This window comes from Prionailurus bengalensis, chromosome B2, assembly GCF_016509475.1.
Source record: "Prionailurus bengalensis isolate Pbe53 chromosome B2, Fcat_Pben_1.1_paternal_pri, whole genome shotgun sequence".
Lineage (NCBI taxonomy): Eukaryota > Metazoa > Chordata > Mammalia > Carnivora > Felidae > Prionailurus > Prionailurus bengalensis.
The window spans coordinates 130,486,186-130,507,000 of NC_057349.1; the positions used below are offsets into that span (position 1 = coordinate 130,486,186).

Below are 20,815 nucleotides of genomic sequence, written 5' to 3' on the forward strand. Positions count from 1 at the left end.
CTGAAAATGTGAGGTTTTTTCCCTATGATATAAGCAGAGGGGAAAATAAGACATAGAGGAGCCTTTTTCTGATTCAATATAAAATGTGATTTTGGAACCTGATGCATTGAAAAGCAGTTCTCCATTGTGTCACATGTTCACATAGAATTTCGAAAATACTTATTGATTATACTATAGATGGAATCATTATATTGATTATCATATATCATAATAATGATATGAAGTCATTATATTAATTGAAATATTATACAAAAGTAAACTCTAGAGGACCTCTAAAGTCTACTACAAACATAATATGTTGACAGTATCTTTTAGTTATAATGTTAAAGAAATTCAAAAATTTTATGGTTTATTAACATAAAAATATTTGCAAGAATATACTACTGAATAGACAAAATTTAAACTCTTTTGTATCTATTTTCTTAACAAGTATTGTGAATAAAATTTATAATTTTTTTCTCTACTAAGATTATTAGCTTACAATTTCTTGAGAAATTGCCAGAAAAAAATGTCTCACCGAGTTTTTATATCCCTTAAAGAGCATCTTGCAACATACAGATTTGAGTCCGGGAGATATATAATCAAGAGTACAGTTTATATTTATTTGTGTGAAGCTCTGGTCTCAGGAAAATTGCTATATAAATACTTAGTTTAACAACTGTTGTTATTAGGGGTTTGTATGAAAGTCTGCCAGCGTGGTCCCAATATTTACATCATAGATCAAAATGTTTTGAAAAGAGCTGCTTCTCAACTGTGATCTTTGTTGTTTTGAAATTCAAAATGTACTTGAGTTATTTTCATTTAATGCAGTTGAAATAGTTTCCATTGCCAGTTTTTTTTTTCCCTTCTTTATTTAAAGACAAGAAGTTCTTGGACAAAGTATATCTATTTCAGACTAATAACTAAATAAGATGAAATAAGAGAACTTTTTTTTTTTTCTGGGACTGAGGAAGAAATAAAAGCTTTCCACTTAAATGTTAGTATCTTAGTGATCCTAACTCATTCTCACCAATGGTAATAACCCATTATTGAAATTATTCCTTGGCCCTAAGATAATTATAGACTTTGGATACCATGCTTATATTAAGTGATATAACAAAATGCTAATTTTAGAGTGTGAGTTTGTCTTATGCTTTTAATCAACTCAGCTGAGCACAACTCAGTTATTAAAGAAAACATCCTGAAGATTTGAATAATATTTCCATGAATAAGGTAATTAATTTGTGATTGGTTGATTTTATGCTTTAGGTTCACCGAAATCTTTACTGCTCAGGAATCTTGACACAGGCAATGCAGGTGTTTACATGAATATAAAATTAGCAAGTATATTTAGCTATAATTAAAATCTAGTATGGTATGTAAAACCTGTTTGTCTTTGACTGGAACTTATTTCAAGTTAATGAGATCTCAAACAAGGCAGAGAGTGTAGGTCCCTTTTTGAAAAGATGATGTAATTTTCTTAATTACTATGTGTGCATTAGCCAGTTCTGACTCTGTTACAAAGCTGCAAAAGCATGGTCTGAACTTTTTTTTTAAATTATTATGGCTAATTTTTTTTAAACTTATACTACTTGTCCAAATACCCTATAGTATGAGCCAGGTAATTTTACAGGTGTGGATTTAATTTCTAGTATTATCCATAGAGGTTGCATACATTGTGTAAAAGCTGCAGTTTCTTTTTTTATTTGCCCTTGTCATATTTAGGTCTTCTTTCCAGTCATTTCTCTGTAACTACCTGCTAATCTGACATCCTTGACACTGTAATCAATTTCTTGTTTGGGGACAATCTTTTGTTGTTTTAACCCTAATCCCAAGAGACAAAATTGATGTACTTTGAGGGACTGGGGAGGGAAGTTCCTTAATTTCTGGGTTCTGTGTTTGCTTTCCTCCCTCTCAGATAAGCCACACTACTTACTGCTCAATTCCGAGCATTTTATGCACCAGTGACACAAGGTCAGTTTAGAGATAACATGTCACAAATTTACTTACCTTCTCCATCCTGTCAAGACACCCTATAACTCCGTATTTTCTTTTTAACTGGAAATGCGTTCTTTGTTTTGGAATTAAAAACAAAAAAAGGCAACAACAGTGATACAATTTGCTCAGCCCAGGAACAAGAAGATGTTTTTCCCACAGGCCAGTTGCTTCATTCTGAGTGTTAGAATTAGGGGAATAAATATTGGCATGACTTTATTATATGGATTTCCCTGAGTAGATTATACTTATGTAGATTATGTGCTATGTATTATGGGATATGCTTCTTGAGTAGATGTTACGTAATCTGGAAAATTTTGACCCTGAACCTGATTTAATACTTTTCTTGCTCCTTGGTTGATACAGACAAAATTTTATTTTTCTCATGGAGTCTATCAGAACCCACAGCACTCTGTTTCATGCCCCCTTTCATTCAACATCATCCTATATAGTTTTAGGGAAAATAATAATGGATTGTCCTGAAAATTTATTGATGCTTGGGAGAGAAGTATGAGGCAAAGTTAAAGGTACTGTGTCATCAAGGGCTTTTGTCTCCATCAGAGATTGACGGGGTCTAGAACATAAAGTACATGAGTGACCACCAGTTTAGAGTTAGAGCAGATCTCAATGAAGAACAAGAGTTGAAGATTTAAAGGAAGTTTAAGGAGCACCTGGGTGACTCAGTCAGTTGAATGTCTGACTTCAGCTCAGGTCACATCTCATGGTTCTGGAGTGTGAGCCCCACATCGGGCTCACTGCCTTTAATACAGCCTGCTTCAGATCTTCTGTCCCCCTCTCTTTGCCCCTCCCTGGCTGTGTGCACGCCCCCCTCCCCAAATAAATAAACATTAAAAAAAAGGTGGAAGTTTAAATTTTTGTTTTATCAGAGGGGACAAGGAAATAATGTATTTCAAGGGAACTACAAATACCCAAAGTCTAGGTTAAGCTTCAGAATATTGCATGTTCGTAAAATAGGAAGGAAATGAGTTTAACTTTGTCTAGTGAGGGAGTAGGTTGGATTGGATAGTTTTTATGTAAATATGCAAATTTTTGTTTATTTTGTAAACAACTAGGTTTTGTTAAAAATTTGTGTTAATTTGGCTAAAGTGGTTCTGTGTTGTGGCTCAAAAATCCTATTGTATACTTCTATATACATGCACTCCACACTTGCTAAAATTATGTTTTACATGTGTAGTTGAGTCCATGGTATCTATGGCTTGCCATATTTATTGTTTATTTAATTATTTTCATCATCTTCCTAAAAAGGGCAAGATCAGTGGGGAATTTTTCTTCATAATACCGTGTCACATATCTCTTTAATTTACTTTTACATTAGCGAAGGAGAGATATATATAAAGGCATGGTTGCACAGTTGCTCAAGCAAATTAACACATGGGTAGGAAAAGCAAAACCCTACAGAACTATATGCAAAACTCCATGGTTATTAAGTTTTCCTAATCTTCATCCTTGTTAAATGACAAAAACAAACAATTTAGTAAAGAATTTGACGTCCTTTGTTCAAGGGAATACAGTCCATGGACTGGGGCAATGCAGTGCCTCACAAACAGTGAGTGCACTGTTCTGGAGGGATTTAGGGAAAGAGTGGGTTTTCTGGAGCATTAGAAGAGGCAAGGTAGAAATAGGGTGATGGGCTGGGAGGTGGGGGAGATTTCCTTATAGGGCTGGAAGGTCCTATTTTCTAGGGTAAGGCAAGCCAGCTGGAGCTGAGTTGGAGGATGGTGAAGGCTGTGCGCTCGGTGTCCTTGACAGTAGGGCGTTTCCCATTAAGTGCAGGCTGACGTTGGCTTAGTTTTGTGATATGGGCTGGGCCACTGGGGTGGCCTCCATTTGGTGAGTCCCAATATATACAAATTACCTTTATCATCCTTTTATGCCATTTTAAATGAGCTCTAAAATTAGTATTGAAAAACTTTGACTGGTTGAAATGGCTGGTATTTATAGGTCATTTTGGATCCAAAGATCCAAAATACAGAGTTTCATAGAGGTATAATCAGGCTCTAAACCGAATTAGGCTTTAGCTATAAAATACCAGAGTATTCAAAATTAATGATCTCTCATCTCAGTGATTGAGAATTTAAAAAAATATTTTATAACATGGGATATTATTTAGTTTTACAAATTGTTAATATTCTAATAATAATCCGAGAGACTTTAGAAATGAATAGAAAATTATGATAGCTAGGTATATGTTTAAGTATGTGTTTGGTTACACATTTGTCATACATTTATAATTTTAGAGGCCTAATTTATATTTTTCCCCAGCATTTTTTTAGTTTTATCTTTTCCGTAGTGTCTTATTTAAAAAAGTAATTATAACTATCATTTCATAATTCTTAGTTTATCAGAGAAACTAACTTGATCTTTATTTCAGTATATAGTGCTAATGAATTTGAATCTAGTTGGCATAGAATTCTCTAAAGGCCTGGAAATATGTCCGTGCCAGTTATTAAGTTGAATTCTTCTCATGTAATTTTTTTTCTTGAGAATACTATAGTTCAAAGAATTATTTTTGCCTATCCTAATTACTGTGCATACTTTTGTATTTTTTAGTGTAATAGAATTGTAGTTTACCCTTTTAAAAATAGTCCTAGAACTTAGATACTGTTTAGTTATAAAGTATTTTGTTGTGAACATGTATTTAAGTTTAATGGTTCCAGAGACAACTTTTGTATTTGTCTTTGGGTGTCGCTGCTAGTTCAATTTGAAAAGAACAGAGAAAACCCAAGAATTGAAATAAATGATGGAAATCTGATCCCTGTAATAGAATGGTGCTTTGCAATATGAACAAGGTAGTTTGGTTCAAGTCAACAAGTTAATATGGCCTTAGCTCTTTGATTTATAATGGGAGATAGAATCTTAAGGGTTAGAGGAAAGATAGAAGCATCTGAAAAAGATAAAATGATCCAGAGAAAGCAGCCTTAATGTTGGAGATCAAGAAATCTGTGCAGGGGCGCCTGGGTGGCGCAGTCGGTTAAGCGTCCGACTTCAGCCAGGTCACGATCTCGCGGTCCGTGGGTTCGAGCCCCGCGTTGGGCTCTGGGCTGATGGCTCAGAGCCTGGAGCCTGTTTCCGATTCTGTGTCTCCCTTTCTCTCTGCTCCTGCCCCGTTCATGCTCTGTCTCTCTCTGTCCCAAAAATAAATAAATGTTGAAAAAAAAATTAAAAAAAAAAAAAGAAATCTGTGCAGAACAGAGGGGTTGTGGCGGCTTAACAGTATCGGGGGGGGGGGGGGAAGGTTGAAAGCTGTGTTGGCGATGTGAGTGTTTAGAGGTACTCAGAGCATGGTTCTGACTGGCAGAAAGTGGGAGATAGCAGAGTAGCACTAACTGCTAGTGAGGGGTGCCGGGAGGAAGCACCTCTTTAAAAAAATTTATGTCAAAATGGTGTTCAGTGGCCCATCACATTGAATCAGCACACCTTTATTGAAAACTTATTATTTAGCACACACTGCGGGGCCACATTTCTCTTATTCTTTGAACTTGAAAACCTTTTCTTGTTGATCTCTGATATGGGTCACTGAACAGATTCTGTTTTACCTGATTAAGTAAATGGGAACAAGACTTAGGTTGACTTCTATTTTCCTGGACCTACTTGATAGTTCACTTTGTCAAACTTCTCCCCTTTCTACGAGATTAAGAAAATTAGTTGGTTACAATGTCATGTAATTCTATTCGGTTTGAAAAGTTATTGATGCATATATTTCCCTGCCTTTTTAACCTTTATTTGCTTCTTAGAAGCATTATCCCTTAGGTATATGATGAATCACCATTTCCTTTGCTGAAAGTCCAGCCTTATAAACAATCAAAGCATTATTTAATTTAAAATGTTATAAATCATGTGCATGTTAATGTTCTTTCCTTAACATTTAATTGGAGATTTTCTCAATTAGCTCACCAAAATGTTACAAGGTTCCTCTGTGGCTGAATGCTATTTGAACAGAGACGCAACTAATTAGAATAATAGAACAGAATAATTGTCATTTCTTTATTTTTTATAGGCTGTTTTAAAAAGGGATTTTTTTAAGGAAGCTGTACCAAAAATGTATTATATTAGTAAATATTAGACCCATACTCTTCCTTAAGGCACTTTTTCACCTCATTATCCAGACACTCCTTTATTCTCTGTCCTAATACCAATCAAGAAATGGAATGTTTTCCCAAGTTAAGAAAACCTCTCATGCATAAAAATTCAAACTGCTAACACAGATATATCAGGGGATGGCTTTTAATTTGACAAAAGATCTACATTACAAAAGAATTTCCTGAAGATTACTTTAAATATACAGCTCCCTTAGAGTGCTGACCATCAAATCAAAGAATGCTCTAAATTTTAAACGTGTTCTTTTATGGGCACACCTGTTCCTAATATTGCTATGTAAATGGTAACTATTTTCATGTGTGTCCCAATGTGGTGGGTAAATGAAAACTGGTTTGTGAGTTATTCATGTTTGCTAATGTTGGAGAAAGAGTCAAGATGGTTTAGTCTACTCTTACTATACTCTGTCCAGCTAACCTCTTACAATCTTTCTATCCCAGGCCCAGAGGAGAGGATAGGAGAGGAAGCAAAATCTCATTCCAAGAAGCTCATTCTATAGAAAAAAGGAAACCCTATGGAATTGACAGCAATTTTTCTTTCTCCTCTTCTAGTTCTTGGTACTTTAGAATTGAGATGATCTATTATGTGTCATTCAAATAAACTGACGTGTTTGACTGGATCCTTAAAGCCCGTAGGTTTTAGAGCCATCATTTCTGTGAACTTGTGAATCTACTCATACTTGTTCTTCATGAAATTAGGGAATGGTTTTCCAGGTATTTCATGGATAGCTCAGAATGTGAGCTCCTTTGGAGTAATACTTTTATGTCTTTTTATGGCACCTAGTACTTGAGCCATATCATAACTGCCCAAATAAAAGATGGCATATATTGCAACTGTTATACTCTCTGAGAGGCTTTATTGTTTAAATGCCTGTTATGAATGTAATTTTTTGGTAATATTACTGTCGGTTGAACAGTCTTTAATAAGCATTTATCATACGACAAGGACTATGCTAATTATTTTACCTCTACTATTTCGCTTAATCTCAACACAGATCTATACAGTTTGCGGTATTATTAAAATACTTTATATGTAAATAAGTAAATTGAAGACAGATTAAACTCTTGCCCAGGGTTAACGAGTTGACTCAGAACCTTCCATGTTGTCATTGACTCATCTTCTCTGTCACTGGCTCTTCCACTGCCTCCTCAGTAACACAATATTTACAAACTGCACTCTTTCATTCCTGTTACAGTGAAGATATTCCAGTCATTCATTATTTTTTAGTTATAGTACACTTGCGAGCAGTTCAACCTGATGTTCCATCCCTCATTTGGGTGGAAAATTAACCAAGACGAGAAGGGAGAGACCTCAGGAAATCGATACAACTTTGAGATACACTCTTTTGTTTCGATGTTAAAATTTAACCTTTACTACCTTTGCAAAATTTACTCAACTGTCCATGAAAAGATAAACCTTCTACCTCATTTCACAAGAGGGCAGCACTCTCTTTTAAAATTTAAAGTATGACTTTTAAAAATACAGTCACGTTAACTTTTTGTCAAGAAGTTAAGCTTGAGTGGTTTACAAAAGAAGGACTGAAACCTCTTTGTGGAGAAATTTATGAGTATGAAAAGTGCAAAATCTTTAGAGTAACTTGGGATCCTTTCAGAAAATGGAAAGATTAAAATAATCCCTAGAATTTTTTACTTGAAAATTGAATTAGATTAACTACTTTGGTAACTTTGTGAATCTATGTGTCTGCCAAGATCATGGCTTTCTCTTCAGTTGTAAAATCACAATAAGAATGTAAAAATTTAAATTCATTCTAATTGTTTTATTCCTGTTAATTACAAACTGTTGAACAATGATTGTATGTTTAGCATTTATACGTTATTTGAGGGATAAATAAATTTAACTTGTTTTCTCTTTCTAGCAAAGAACTTATACCTTATTGGGGTTAGAGGGAAGATAAAACAAATTGACAAAACAACCTGGAAGCAAAGCAAGGCAATATGTAAGAAAAGTACAGGATAACAGTACAGCATGATAAAGACGAACAATATTGGATAGGAAATTGTTCAATTAAAGCTATGGTACAAGTCTTTGAGTAGAAGGTGGAAATTGAATTAGACCTCGATGGATGGATAAAATTTCAATGAGTAGAAGAAGGGAGGCCATTGTTTAAGAGAAGAGAATCCTATTAGTGGAGAAAAAGTAGAGTGTATATTGGAGAAAGTTAGAAAAGCATATTCTTGAGAATATTGTGAAGAAATCATGCGTGGATTGTATAGCAAGGCCACTGGTCATATGTGACTGTCTACATTTAAATGAAAATTAGTTAAAATGAAACACAATCAAAAATTAGTTCCTCAGTCACATTAGCCACATTTCAAGTATTCAATAGCCATGCTACTTTATTGGGCATCAAAGATAGAGAACATTTCCCTCATCACAGAAAGTTCTATTAGACAGCACTATATTACAGTTTAGATAGTTTTGGCCTGGGATGTGGGGAACATTAAAGAAAGGTAGTAGGGGGGCACCTGGGTGGCTCAGTCAGTTGGGCGTCCGACTTTGGCTCAGGTCATGATCTCACAGTTCGTGAGATCTGTGTTCAGATCTGTGTGAGATCTGTGTGAGATGAGTTCAAGCCCCACATCGGGCCCTGTGCTGACAGCTTGGAGGCTGGAGCCTGCTTCGGATTCTGTGCCCCTCTCTCTCTCTCTCTCTCTCTCTCTCTCTCTCTCTCTCTCAAAAATAAATAAATGTTAAAAAAAAAAAAAGAAAAAAGGTAGTAGGCTGATATGGTAGTTATCAAGAACTTTGGGATTTTAAGGCTGTAAGCAGGGAATGAGCTTTTTATTTATTATTATTGCATGCTTTCAGTGGACCAAACACAGTTTGACAGGTATTGTATCAATGTTCTAAAAAGTCATAGCTAATTTACATTTGAAATCAGCTGTTGTTGTACTAGTTTATAGCTGAAGCAGTGGAGAGTGAGACAAAATAAGTGACCTTGTGATTACACTAGGTTTTGAAGAGAATTTAGTTTGGTTTGTCATGCTAATTGGAAACAGGAGAGAATTGAGGAGAGGGAACATCAGGAGGGGTGGCTGGAATCACTTCTGTTGGGAGGTGAGTGTGAGAACTGTAGGAAGAGGGTATCAAACAATATTAAGACATTTTGATATTTAAACAGTTATCACTGAAGTGTATTGGTGATTCCATATTGTGTGAAGTTTCAACATTTTACGAGTTTATGTAGAGATCATATGGTATTGATTCAGGAATCCAACAACTACTCTTTGATTGTCTACTATGTGTAGACATATGTGTCTACTATGTGTCAGGAACATAGGGCTACATCTGGGGATACGTCAGTGAGCAAAATGGAAGAAGTATTGCTATTTCAGGAACCACTTCACTAATGTGATGGATATTTTATTACTTACTAGTGCTTTTTTAATAATTAGTGATCATTGTTGAACTATTTTATAATTTATATATATGTTTTTATGCTTTTGTTGCTAATAATAGCCAATGTTAACACTTATGAATTTTTTTTTACTTTAGAGAGAGTGTGAGTGGGGGAGAGGGACAGAGGGTGAGAGAGAGAGAGAGAGAGAGAGAGAGAGAGAGAGAGAGGAGTAAGAGAGAGAATCCCAAGCAGACTCCACACTGAGCATGGATCCTGACATGGGGCTTGATCCCACAACCCTGGGATCATGACCCAAGCCAAAATCAAGAGTCAGATGCTCAACTGACTGAACTACTCAGGTGCCCTAACACTTAAGTTATGAACATTTTGGTGACATATATACAGGAATACTAAGAGGGCATACATATGCTTCTCAAAATAATCCATTGTCATATATTTTTCAGAATTTTTATTAATTTGGGGGGGATATGTGAAAATATTCCTGGTAATGCATAGAATTATATTAGTCTCAATTGTGCTGTAATTAAAATGATCCAGCTATGGATGAATTTTTGTTGAAACTAATGACCAGCCAACTGTATAGTACTAGTGAATATCTTTGTTGATAAGAGTATTTGAGTGTTTGCTGAGGTGTCAGAGGATCATTTTACAGAGAAAAATCAAAGTCCAGACAAGGGTTCAAATGTCTTTTTCTGGATCAAGCAGCTAGATAGTTACAGATCAAATCACAACCCAGGTGCCTTGACTCTAAGAGTGTTATTGTTTCTTATATATGCCATGAAAGATATATTAGGGCTGGGATGTAATAATACAAATAAGTAATCTAGTTCATATGCAACATTATTACTTTCTCATATTATTAAAATGGTTCCATATTACTTTTCAGACTATTATAATAGTATGATCTAATTAATAATTTCTAATAAGAAAATTATGTTCTAATGATATAAGTTCTTGTCATTTTAGCCATAATCATTTCTGTAAGAGTATATAGTGTTGACTGAAAGGTAGTTAAGAGGCATATAAAAAAATATGTCACATCCAGGGCCACCTGGGTTGCTGAGTCCTTTGAGCATCTAACTCTTGATTTCGGCTCAGGTCATGATGCTAGGGTCATGATGCTAGGATTGAGCCCCACATCCTGCTGTGCACTGAACATGGTGCTAGCTTGAGATTCTCTCCCTCTCTCTCTCTCTTTCAATGTCCAGGCAGATGAAGTATGAACATGTGTACCTGAGGGCTGGAGACAAGAGAGAAGGTTGGAGGCTCAGGTCATTGCAAAGAGAAAGACCAAAAAGTGCAAATCTCCTTAGGCTACAATGTAGTTTCATATTATCATTCCCTCTCTCTCCCCGCCCCCCCACTCATGCACTCGCTGTCTCTAAAATTAAAAAATTATGCCACAGCTAAAAAGGAGCAACCAATGTCTCTGGGAGTAGGCACAGAGAGGGGGTATGATGAGTCCAAGAATATTGAAATCCCTAAAAATATCCTGGAGCAACAAGATATTTAACAGCGTTATGTCGTCTTCGTAACATCCTTAATAACATCATGTTTTGAATCTACTAATTAATGGTAGACTTGAAACTTGTGAATGTATACTTGGTTTTTGCACATTACCAACAGTCTTTCTAGTGATCAGTAAGTCTGATGATCAAGATGGGTGTTATAAGTTTGGTAAAAGAAGAAGTCTAATTGAAAAATGATGTTGATTTTATCGTATGGATCTCATTAATTATAAAGGCGTATCTGAAGTAATATTTTAAAATATTTGCGCAATAGCAACATCACTTGGGTATTTGTTTAGCTCCCCAAGGTTACAATTTTGATGTCAGTACTCATCCTAAAAGCATAAATAGATTTTGTGCTGTGCTTTTAAAGGCTCTGTCACATTATAATCATCCTGTATTTTTAGTTTAAAGATAAAACACCAGCCAGATCAAATTCTGTATTTAAATTGCTTTAAATTCCTTGGTTTGGCAAATTTAAAGTAGAGCTGGAGAATATACCCGCCCCCCCCCCCCCCCCCCGCCTCGATCTAGTCCTAAACAAGATTGTGCCAGACCTCACTGTGTGATGGCTGACCGTGTCTTTCGCCTGGAATGGTACATTTCCTTCAGTATTTTGTCAGAGTAACCTTCATAACACATCAAACATACCTTCTCCAGACATGAGAAGCCGGGCTACTGTCTCTCTAGCTACTGTCACTGAGCTCCATGAACAAAATTGCTAATTGTACTGCACCGTCTCCTTAGCCAGTGGTAAACCTGGCTCTCACTCCGCCAGTCCCCTCCGCTGGATTCCCTAGCTCAACTTGAAAGATGAAATGATGCTTCAGTTGCCTTGAACAAAACAGGCTAGATATTCTTTTGTGGGTACATATCAACTGACTTTATAAACATTCCCAAAAACTATATACCATAAAAGAGCAGGTATTAGATAATAGAGATAGATACTGGTTTCCTTGGAAAGAGAACCGTTTGAATTACATACCTCCTATTTAGAAACACAGTTATTATTTAAGTGAGCTGGAGTTACAAGTTATTGAGTAACTTACAAGAACAAAAAGGCTTTGTCTCTCCTTTAGAAAAGTTTACCATTGACCAGCCCACTGCTGTTGAAGGCTTATTTCTATTGAGGGCTGATTTGCTAGAATGTCAGACCATCTGGTCCCTCAAAACTTCTGAAACTTTCAAAGGCAAAAATGATGGCCTGTGGTGGCATTTACCTTCAAATTATGCCACCATGAAAAATGATACATATCTACCCAGAAAGACAAATGTGTTTTAGTTGGGAATTTCCCATCTATTTATTGATTTAATCTTGGGTGGAAAAAGTATCATGTGCTTCTGGTAAAATTTTCACACACTGTAAAAGGCACTTAGATCTCCAGCCTCTCTCTCAGAGGTAACTGTCATTCGTATCTTAATATATGTCTGTCCAGAAATATCTGTATTTCATATATTGTACCTTTGCATAACCGTGTCAATCCCCCCCTTTTGGCATATACATACATAGCCTGTATACATACATATACAATAGAGATTATTTATTATCAGCACATAGAACCATCTCCCTCTTTTCCACTGTGGCACAGCATTACATTGTGAGAAATCTGCCAAAATTTATTTACACAGTTGTCTATTGATGGACATTTAGATTGTTTTCAGCTTTTTGCTATCTCAGGACTTACTGAGCATCCCTGTACGTATGTCTGTATGCCTGTTTACAAATTAGATTCCTAAGGGCAGAATTTCTGATTCAGAAGTTATATACATTTTAATGTTTGGTGAATATTGCTAACTTATCCCCCACCCCCCATTTGGCAGATTTTTAAAAGTCACTTCTGCTGCTTCCAATAATCTCCAGGAAATGTAATGGCTTAAGCTTAATTCTATCAAACATAGGAATTCTTCATTCTGTGATCTGCCTATTGATTTCATTATGAGCTGCATAATACATCGTCTGGGCTCCCTGTCTCTGGGCTCGCCGTCTACACAGTGCTTTATTGAAAACTTGTGGGGGAATAAAAAAGACAGTGTAGAAACTCATTGTTCAGAGTAAACATATGAAGGAAGAGAGATAAAGGTATCAAAAGTAAATATAACTAAAGATATTCGGGACAACAAAGAGGATGGTTGTCTTTGTCTTTTGGAAGAGCCATACTTGTAAGTATAGGAGTGGCTGTTGACTGGTTATTGGTGAGACTACTGAACATGAATCATGATGAGTGAGTCAAAGTTCGCAGTGTCATTTTGCAGAGAATTCCAAAATGGATGCTACACAGGAAGATGGCAGGAGCATGGGCCAGAGTTGAAGCAGAACTATGCTCTGAATGGACTGGCCTGCAGGCTTCTCTGATGCTTAGTGTTATACACAGAAGCATAGCTGGTCTCGCTAGGGCAGTTTGAACTTCCTCTGGGTTCCTTCAGTACATATCCACATTATAGGAACAATGCCCTCCTGAGAAAAGTATCAGTTTTTTACTTGTGAGTACAAACAGTACCTACAGTTTTGATTTATCTTAACATGTTCGTTGTTATTATTAAAATCTGTATTTTATTTTTGGCTTTAATTTTCTAAATCCGGATAGCTGAAGAAAATTAGAAAAGCCTTTAGAAAACCTATAAGAACTTTCTCCAAAGCCCTTTGTGATTTAGTTTCATGTCCCACAGGCTGTCAATTGACATCTGGAATTAGGAGGCGTGGTTGCCTGGGATGGTTTCACTCTTGTCTGATGCTGCGTGTATTTTAGGAAGGATATGGTTTTGAAACATTAACTTGTCTTGGCATTATTTTTAGTCACCTAATAAAGTGCTCTCTGAATCATTAAATATTTAGAAGGTTGCTACAGGCTGACCCCTGCACCTGGTTGGCTAATTCGGAAGCAGATCAGCTGCCATTTCTCTTCCTCAACCCCTATCCTACCCATCCACTCCTCTTAAACAGAAAAAGCTCTTTGTGCCTTTTAAAATGTCTTGTAGACTCTTCTGGCTGTAGGTTATGGGGGAAAAAGTACTGGATCTTTTTCTTATGAAGTATAATTTTTATTTCCCGACTGCCCCCTGTATAATTATCAGAATAGATGACATTACTGAAGAGATGAAGGTTAAAAACAATTCTTTGTGTACAAAGCATATTGCCTGAACTTTCTGGGATAAAAGGAAAGTTCCGCCTTTCATCAGGGGGGCTCAGGCCTCCATTTTAGACTGAACCTTCTGCCCTTTGGGGCTGTATATTACTTTAAATGGCTCCCAGCTGACAGAGTTGGTTGTTGGCTGATGTTAACTAGAGAGCTGTAACGCATTGAGGACTCCTCTTAATAGAGCGACAGCAGCAGCAGACAATGAATGACTTGAAATCTCAGATCATGATTAGGGTCTTGAAGCTATCTTATTTTTGAATTTTAAGCCCTGAGTTAGAAGGATTAGGAAAAGGAGAATTGTGTATATTCTTTTCAAAGGTGTTATAATCTGGATCTTTCTCCAAGTCCGAAGGGGCTTATAATAAGTACATTTTTCTATCCATGCCCGAAGCTCTTCGTTTTGAATGAAGCCATGATGTACTGATTTATTTGTAATCACCTACTGACCTCCATATGCTTCACTTTGGAGGTTCCCAAGAAGCGTTTTTTTTTTCTTTTCTTTCCTTTTCTTTTTGTTCTTTATATTGACCGATGTAAAAAGAAACATGTTAGGTTTTGCATAGAAAATATGCTTTATAGAAGTTTACAGTTTTTAAAAATCTGAACTCTATGTTTAGCAGGAAGGGTACTTTAAGATCTACTATATGGGTAAGATATAAGTTGCTTTTCAGCAAAGCATTTAGACTGCTCTTTTTGCTTATCTTTGACCGAAGCCTAAAGAATGTCTTATCGCCTTGATGAAATTGCTAAATAAGTCAGTCATCTTTTAATAAATTAAATGAAATACAGTTTCTAAACATAAAAAGTTTCTTAATTATCCTAGCCTTTGAACGTTTTGGCCAAAATCATATATACATGTAGCTCTTTTCACTTTGGCAATGGAATGTGGTTTTTATTAAGTAATTTAGATTTAGATTTTATTGATTCCATTATTGAGTTTTCCTGTGCTTCTCTCTGGTTCTGTAACCTTTGCTTCCTCATGGAACTGCCTGTCCATGTTTGAGACGTGGCTTATTCAGTGGGAGAATCTTAGCATATTCAGTGTTGGTTGTTACAGGCATTGGCAGTATTATGTTCCTTCCACCTCTTGAGGATTAGTGCACAATTTATTTGCACACTCGTTTAGACTGGCAAGATGTCGACTACTTCAAATTTCATTATCCAATTTATTAAGTCTCTCTGGTGATGTACTGCTTTCATTGGAGGCCTCTGTTTTTTTGTTTTAATGATTGAAGGATTATAAGACACAATGTATCAAAGAGGTGCTTGGTAAAAATAGAAATGGCTGTGGAGATGTAAGGTGTATTACCAAGATGATATTTTGTATACAGAGTTTAAACTGAGAAAGTATTTTTATTTATAGATATCCAACAAATACATAGTAAAGTGTGTTTACAGTTATAAAAGCAATTAACTTTTATATTTTACAAGTCTCACTTCTGATGTGTCACTCGGTTATCAAAGAGAATAGTACTTTTGAATAATATATTACATTTTAGCTATTTGAATTTTATAGAATATTTTTGGATTTTTACATAAATGATCAATTTGTTTTTAAAACTTTACGTTTTTAATGTCAATTACATGGCAATAAAAATATTTTAGTTGCCTTTCAGTGTTTACATGAGACTATAGTTACCCTATTATTAAAATTCGGTAAGAATTAACAATTTTTTCTTTTGAGTGGTTCCATATGGACCCACTGAGTATTTTTCCCCTTTTTCTCCTAAAGAGGGTGTTATCATAGCTAAGTTCATCAATATCTTAGTTTTTGAGATTTTATAATTATAATTTAGGAGCCTTATTTAAGTGAGCAGAGGATGTTAGTTCTGAGACTGGGTGTCAGGCATTTGTAGGGACCATCAGGGAAGCTAGTCTTTGGTACAGAGACTCTTGACTGATGGAAATTCCACCTCAGAGTTCCAGGTGGGAACCTACTCTTCCCCTCTTTCTTTATCCTGGCTTCATCTCTTCTAGCACATAGGTATCTATTATGCTTTGGGGAGAACTCCCTAATATGCAGGATGATGCTTCTTTTCCCTCATAAAGATTAGCCTTGTCTAAGGATAGAGGATATTTGGAATTCTAATAATAACATATCGTTCTTGCTCTGGTGTAAGAACCCATTTAATGTAAGACTCTACTTGAGAGAAAGACTATGGTATTTTCTGTTGTTCCGCAGAGTTTTTATTTAATTCATTCTTCTGATACGTGCATGGGGGGTTTGCATGTTTGCACGTGTCTCTGATCACAAGCATCCAGCACCCTGGGTGGTAGTTGGAAGTTTGCCCAGCTGAGAAAGATTGTTCTTTTTCGCTCACTCCTTTATTTATTTATTTTTTGTGGTGGTGGTGGTGGTGCTGGTGGTTCCTTTTGTCTTGTATTTATGTAAAAAGTTTATTTGTTGCTGCTGAAAGATCTCAGCATGTGGCCTCAGAGCCCTCACAGATCAGGGTCAGCCTGGTCAGTTTCCGTATAAGTTTTTCTGCTCCATTTTGATGATTAGTCTTCATGCTGATGTCACTGCTTTTCTTTTCTTTTCTTTCCTTTTTTTTTTTTTTGGATACAAAATGCTCAGATTAATTTTACTTATAAACTTCTGAATAATCATTAGTTTACCACACTTGTTTCTGAAATTAATAGTGTGTGTGTATAAATCTGAATTGGGCACCTTGAGGTGAAATGCATTCTGCTAGAAATCTCATAAAGCCATTTTTCCCCTGGAGACATGTTGGTTTTATGAATAAATGATGAAAATATTTTAAAAGCTTGTTAAATTTTGTATAGATCCGCATATGTAAAACATATGCTATTGAAATACTGATATGAAAATAAGCTGGGAACGAAATGGAAATAAAAGTGGTTTGCAAATCCAAAAAAGAATAACCATATTGTATATTGTTCCCTGATAGATGTTTTTTTTTCTGTTGTTAATGGAATCACTTTCTCCATATGATTGACTGCTAACAATTTTGATGTTTAAGTAACTCAAATAGGCTTTTAGGAGATAACATATTCCAATTTAAGGGTTTTTTTTTTTCTTTGCTCTGTGCCCTGATGCAAAACGTAAACTTAGTTATATTAAGATTAACATCATTCCATGTGTGATTGTGTCATCTTTAAAAGCATTATATATTCATGATGAAATTCTGTTCATAGCCAGAGAAATATGCTTCATCTGGACATATCTGTCAGACTTTTATTGGTATACTACATAGGTATGTAATGCAAAAGCAAAACCACATTTTTGCCTTGGAATGATGTCCATAATATCTGTGCAGAGACTATATCATTTGGAACTTTTCCTTTAAAGCAATTACACTGAAAACTTTGCAGAAGTGTTTCTGTGAGTGCCACTAATAATTTAACCTCAAAATTCAACATTGAAAGTAACTGGTTATTTACTCCCATTTTGGGTAGTTTCACTTCAGTTTTATTTCAGACATAAGCCAATTCTCCACATGAAAAGAGCCTGAGTGACTTTTGGTAGTGTCAGTGAGGTAAACGCTCTTCTGAAAGTATTTTCCCCATCACTTTATTGTTAAAACCTTTTTAGAAACAATACAACTGATCACACGTATTTTGTTTGGTGGTTTGTGTCGGTTTCCTGCGCCCGCCCCCTTTTATTTTCATGGGTGGGTTCCAAAGTGGAATATGGATCCCACGATCTATTCTGGACGGAGACAACTTGAGAGATACTGCACTGCAGTTTGGGGAAGGGAGGCCTCCAGGAAGTGGGAGTGAGCTTCTCTTCAAACTGTGTGAGGGGTGGTGGAAGGGAGGATGCTGATTAAAATAATAAACAACTGCTGGAAAGAGAAGTGGATTACCACACTGCTGTCAGATCGGTGAGGGGAGCGGGGAAGCCCTCGGACGCTGCCCTCCCCTGCCGCAAAGTCTGCAGAAGGGGGCCTTTCCATCTGCTGCTGGAACTTTTCTCCGGACAGATAGAACAACTTTTCAAACAACTTAGTTCTGTTGCACTGACAGCATCCCTTAGGCATAGCCTGACCTAGGGAAATGGACTGAAACTAGCTTGGTGGTTGCCATAGCAACGCAGGCTGCGGTGTCTGGGAGAGTGCAAGCCGGTGGCCTCTTGTCCCCTCTTTGGGTGTTTCTTCAGACAAGAGTACACTCCTTGCTGTTTGAACTCTACATAAGTCATGCTCTTTGAAAACTGGCTCTTTACCCAGGATTTTTTTTTTTTTCTTTTTCTTTCTGAAACCAGTCTGAATGGAGGAAGTTGGTAATACTTGGCTTTTTTTTTTTTTTTTTTTTGCCTTCTCTCATGCAAGTTTCCAGGATATAGCTTCTTTTTTGCTGTGTGTAATTGAGACCAAACTCTAAGCTTGGGGCCCAGGAGAGAACAGTTGTGGGCTGCAGGTCATTAGTGAGGTGAGCAGAAGGGAATCCTGGGCTTCCCAGAGAAAAAGGAGACCATGCCAGCCTCGTGGAGCACAGCTACCAGAAATTATAGAGGCAGGTCTATTCCTTGCGAACTCCGAAGTCCATGAAAAGACGGACCCACGGTGGGGTGGCTAAAATGTCCCGGCACAGGCTGCTGCTGCTGCTTATGGACCATAGCTCAAAGGCAAGGCTTGTAAAGGATTTTACAAAGGATTTTAAAGTATAGCCAGAAAAGATACGGATTTTAGAAGTTAAAAGCTGTTGTCTGAAGGAAGTTTGCCGGAAAGATGTAGGCTTCAAGGGCTACTGGACGATGATTGGTTTGAACTTCAGTTTACGGGAATTGCTGACAAAATTTGAAAAGGTATGCAGAAAGGGGACTTCATGAATGTGCTTTTTTTCTTCCTTGTCTGTTTTTTTTCTTAAACTCTGCATTTAGATGACAGATATTCTGTTGACTCTTTGATTATTTCATGTAATTTCTAAGGCATATTTGATTTGACATATCCTCTTTTACACGTTTTTCCAACTAAAGAGCAAATTAGCAATTCTTTCCTTTGGTCAGGAGAGCTTCTCACGATGCCTGTCAATTTTAGAATTCCACATCAGAAGAGGTCCTTTGTACTCAAGTCGACTGGTAATTTAATTGAAAGTTATTTTGGAAAGAAAAAAAGAAAACCAGCAACAACACTGGGTTTTCATGCCAAAGTCTGACTTCATCAGGCATGGGTTCTGTTTTCCATACCCCTCAGGTTTCTCTCCTTGCAGTTGGCTGAGCACTGCCTTTCCCAGCCTGCTTTCTGAAGATTCAGTTCTGAGAGTTGGGAGAAGATGCCTCCCAGTGACAAGGGCCCATCCGATCTTAAACTTTTCCTTTTTTATTTCGAGTGTCTGTTTTATATGGGGAGCTCTTGCATGCACTGTGGGGCTTTCACGCTTGGATCATTAATTTTGTACTCAGTTCTTTTTTCCATAGGAAAGTTCTTGGCACACTCTAGGATTGAGCCCAGCCTGCCAAAGCTACCTTACATTTATAGTTAAACAAAACAGAGAACCTCAACGTGCTGCTCATGGGCTCCTGCCCTTCCTTAGCCTTTGGATGCCAAGCACTTACCTTCTTTCAACTTCCAGTCTTTAAAGAAAAAGAAAGAAGTGAAGTAATTTCACTATGTGCTTAAGTCAATTATTTATCAGTTGTTAAAGATGTGCTCAGTGTCTTTCACCCTGAATACTCTACGGTTCCTTATGAGTACAAATACAAGCAAGACTGTATCGAGTCATTAAAGGAATAATGGGCTTTTTCTTACTAAACTACAATTGCCAGAGGAAAATGGCATAGAACCATGTCATTTGAAAAATTTAGGAGCTTTTCCAGAACAATTGCAGTCAGTGCTTCCCTCCTGGTGATAGAAACAGTGTGGTGGGAAGAGTGTGGAGAAAGAAGAATTTAGCTTCTTCTGGTTGGATGCTCCCCCTGCCCCCATGTCTCCTGCACCCCGACTGTAGCACTAAGGATTGTAACACAGGACGCACTTTGACCTCTTGCTTTAATATGTTGTTAAGCACCTAAATTCCTGAGAGTAAGGATGGTTCCCAGTCAACTTGCTCACCATTTAAAAGGGGCAGAGGAGGGAGGGAATATCTTTTTTATGGCAGCTGGTAACAGCAGGTGACAAACTTTATGACCATAAAGAGGTCTGTTAGCTTGGTTTGTATAGATTTCTCTGTTTCTTCCTAAAAAGGTATAGGGCATATGTTGCATGAATAATTCATTACTTAGACCCCCCTGTGAGGCAGTAATTGTGGGCAATGGCTGGACTTTTGTATTGTAATTGCTGCCATTAGTCTTAAAAAGCCTAGGTCAGATTCCAGAGGTTAGGAACCTGCCTTAGCCTTCTGGCCATTTTATTGGCAAGGTTACAAGTTCTGGTTATATTAGTATATTTCCTCTTTTAACTCCCAAACCTTATTATCTGCCTAGTTCTTATTCTTATTTTAGTAGCTGAGTTGACAGTAAAAGAAGTCTGCTGGCTTATTCCTATCAAAGCCTTGATTTGGGATTTTTTTTTTTTTGAGACAAAGGCAAATTCAAAGAAACAATCCTGCCGCCATTCACAATCTGAAGTTCTCCGGATATGTTTATTTTTGGGTTAAACGCTTTTATGAAAACCAACGTGAGAGTTAATCTCTTTGCCATATTTCGTTTGTAGGAAGTTGCCATGCGTGAGTATATTTTTCTCCAAGTCAAGTATTTAAAAAAATCCTTTGTGTATTTTCACAAAAGCTGTCTC

General features: G+C 36.7%; 1 protein-coding gene across 9 annotated transcripts in view; it reads left to right on the forward strand.

The window, feature by feature from the left end:
• UTRN (utrophin) overlaps positions 1-20,815 on the forward strand; it is a 478,053-nt gene that overhangs the window by 296,020 nt on the left and 161,218 nt on the right. Inside the window, exon 1 of one of the 9 annotated variants that reach the window (XM_043592538.1) lies at positions 18,482-18,888. The exons of 7 other annotated variants lie outside the window; for them this stretch is intronic. In XM_043592538.1, the coding sequence (XP_043448473.1) occupies positions 18,838-18,888 (51 nt within the window). In that variant the 5' untranslated portion in view covers positions 18,482-18,837. Of the gene's footprint in view, positions 1-18,481; positions 18,889-20,815 lie in introns of those variants that run through there. One more of the 9 variants, XM_043592537.1, reaches the window with a different exon arrangement.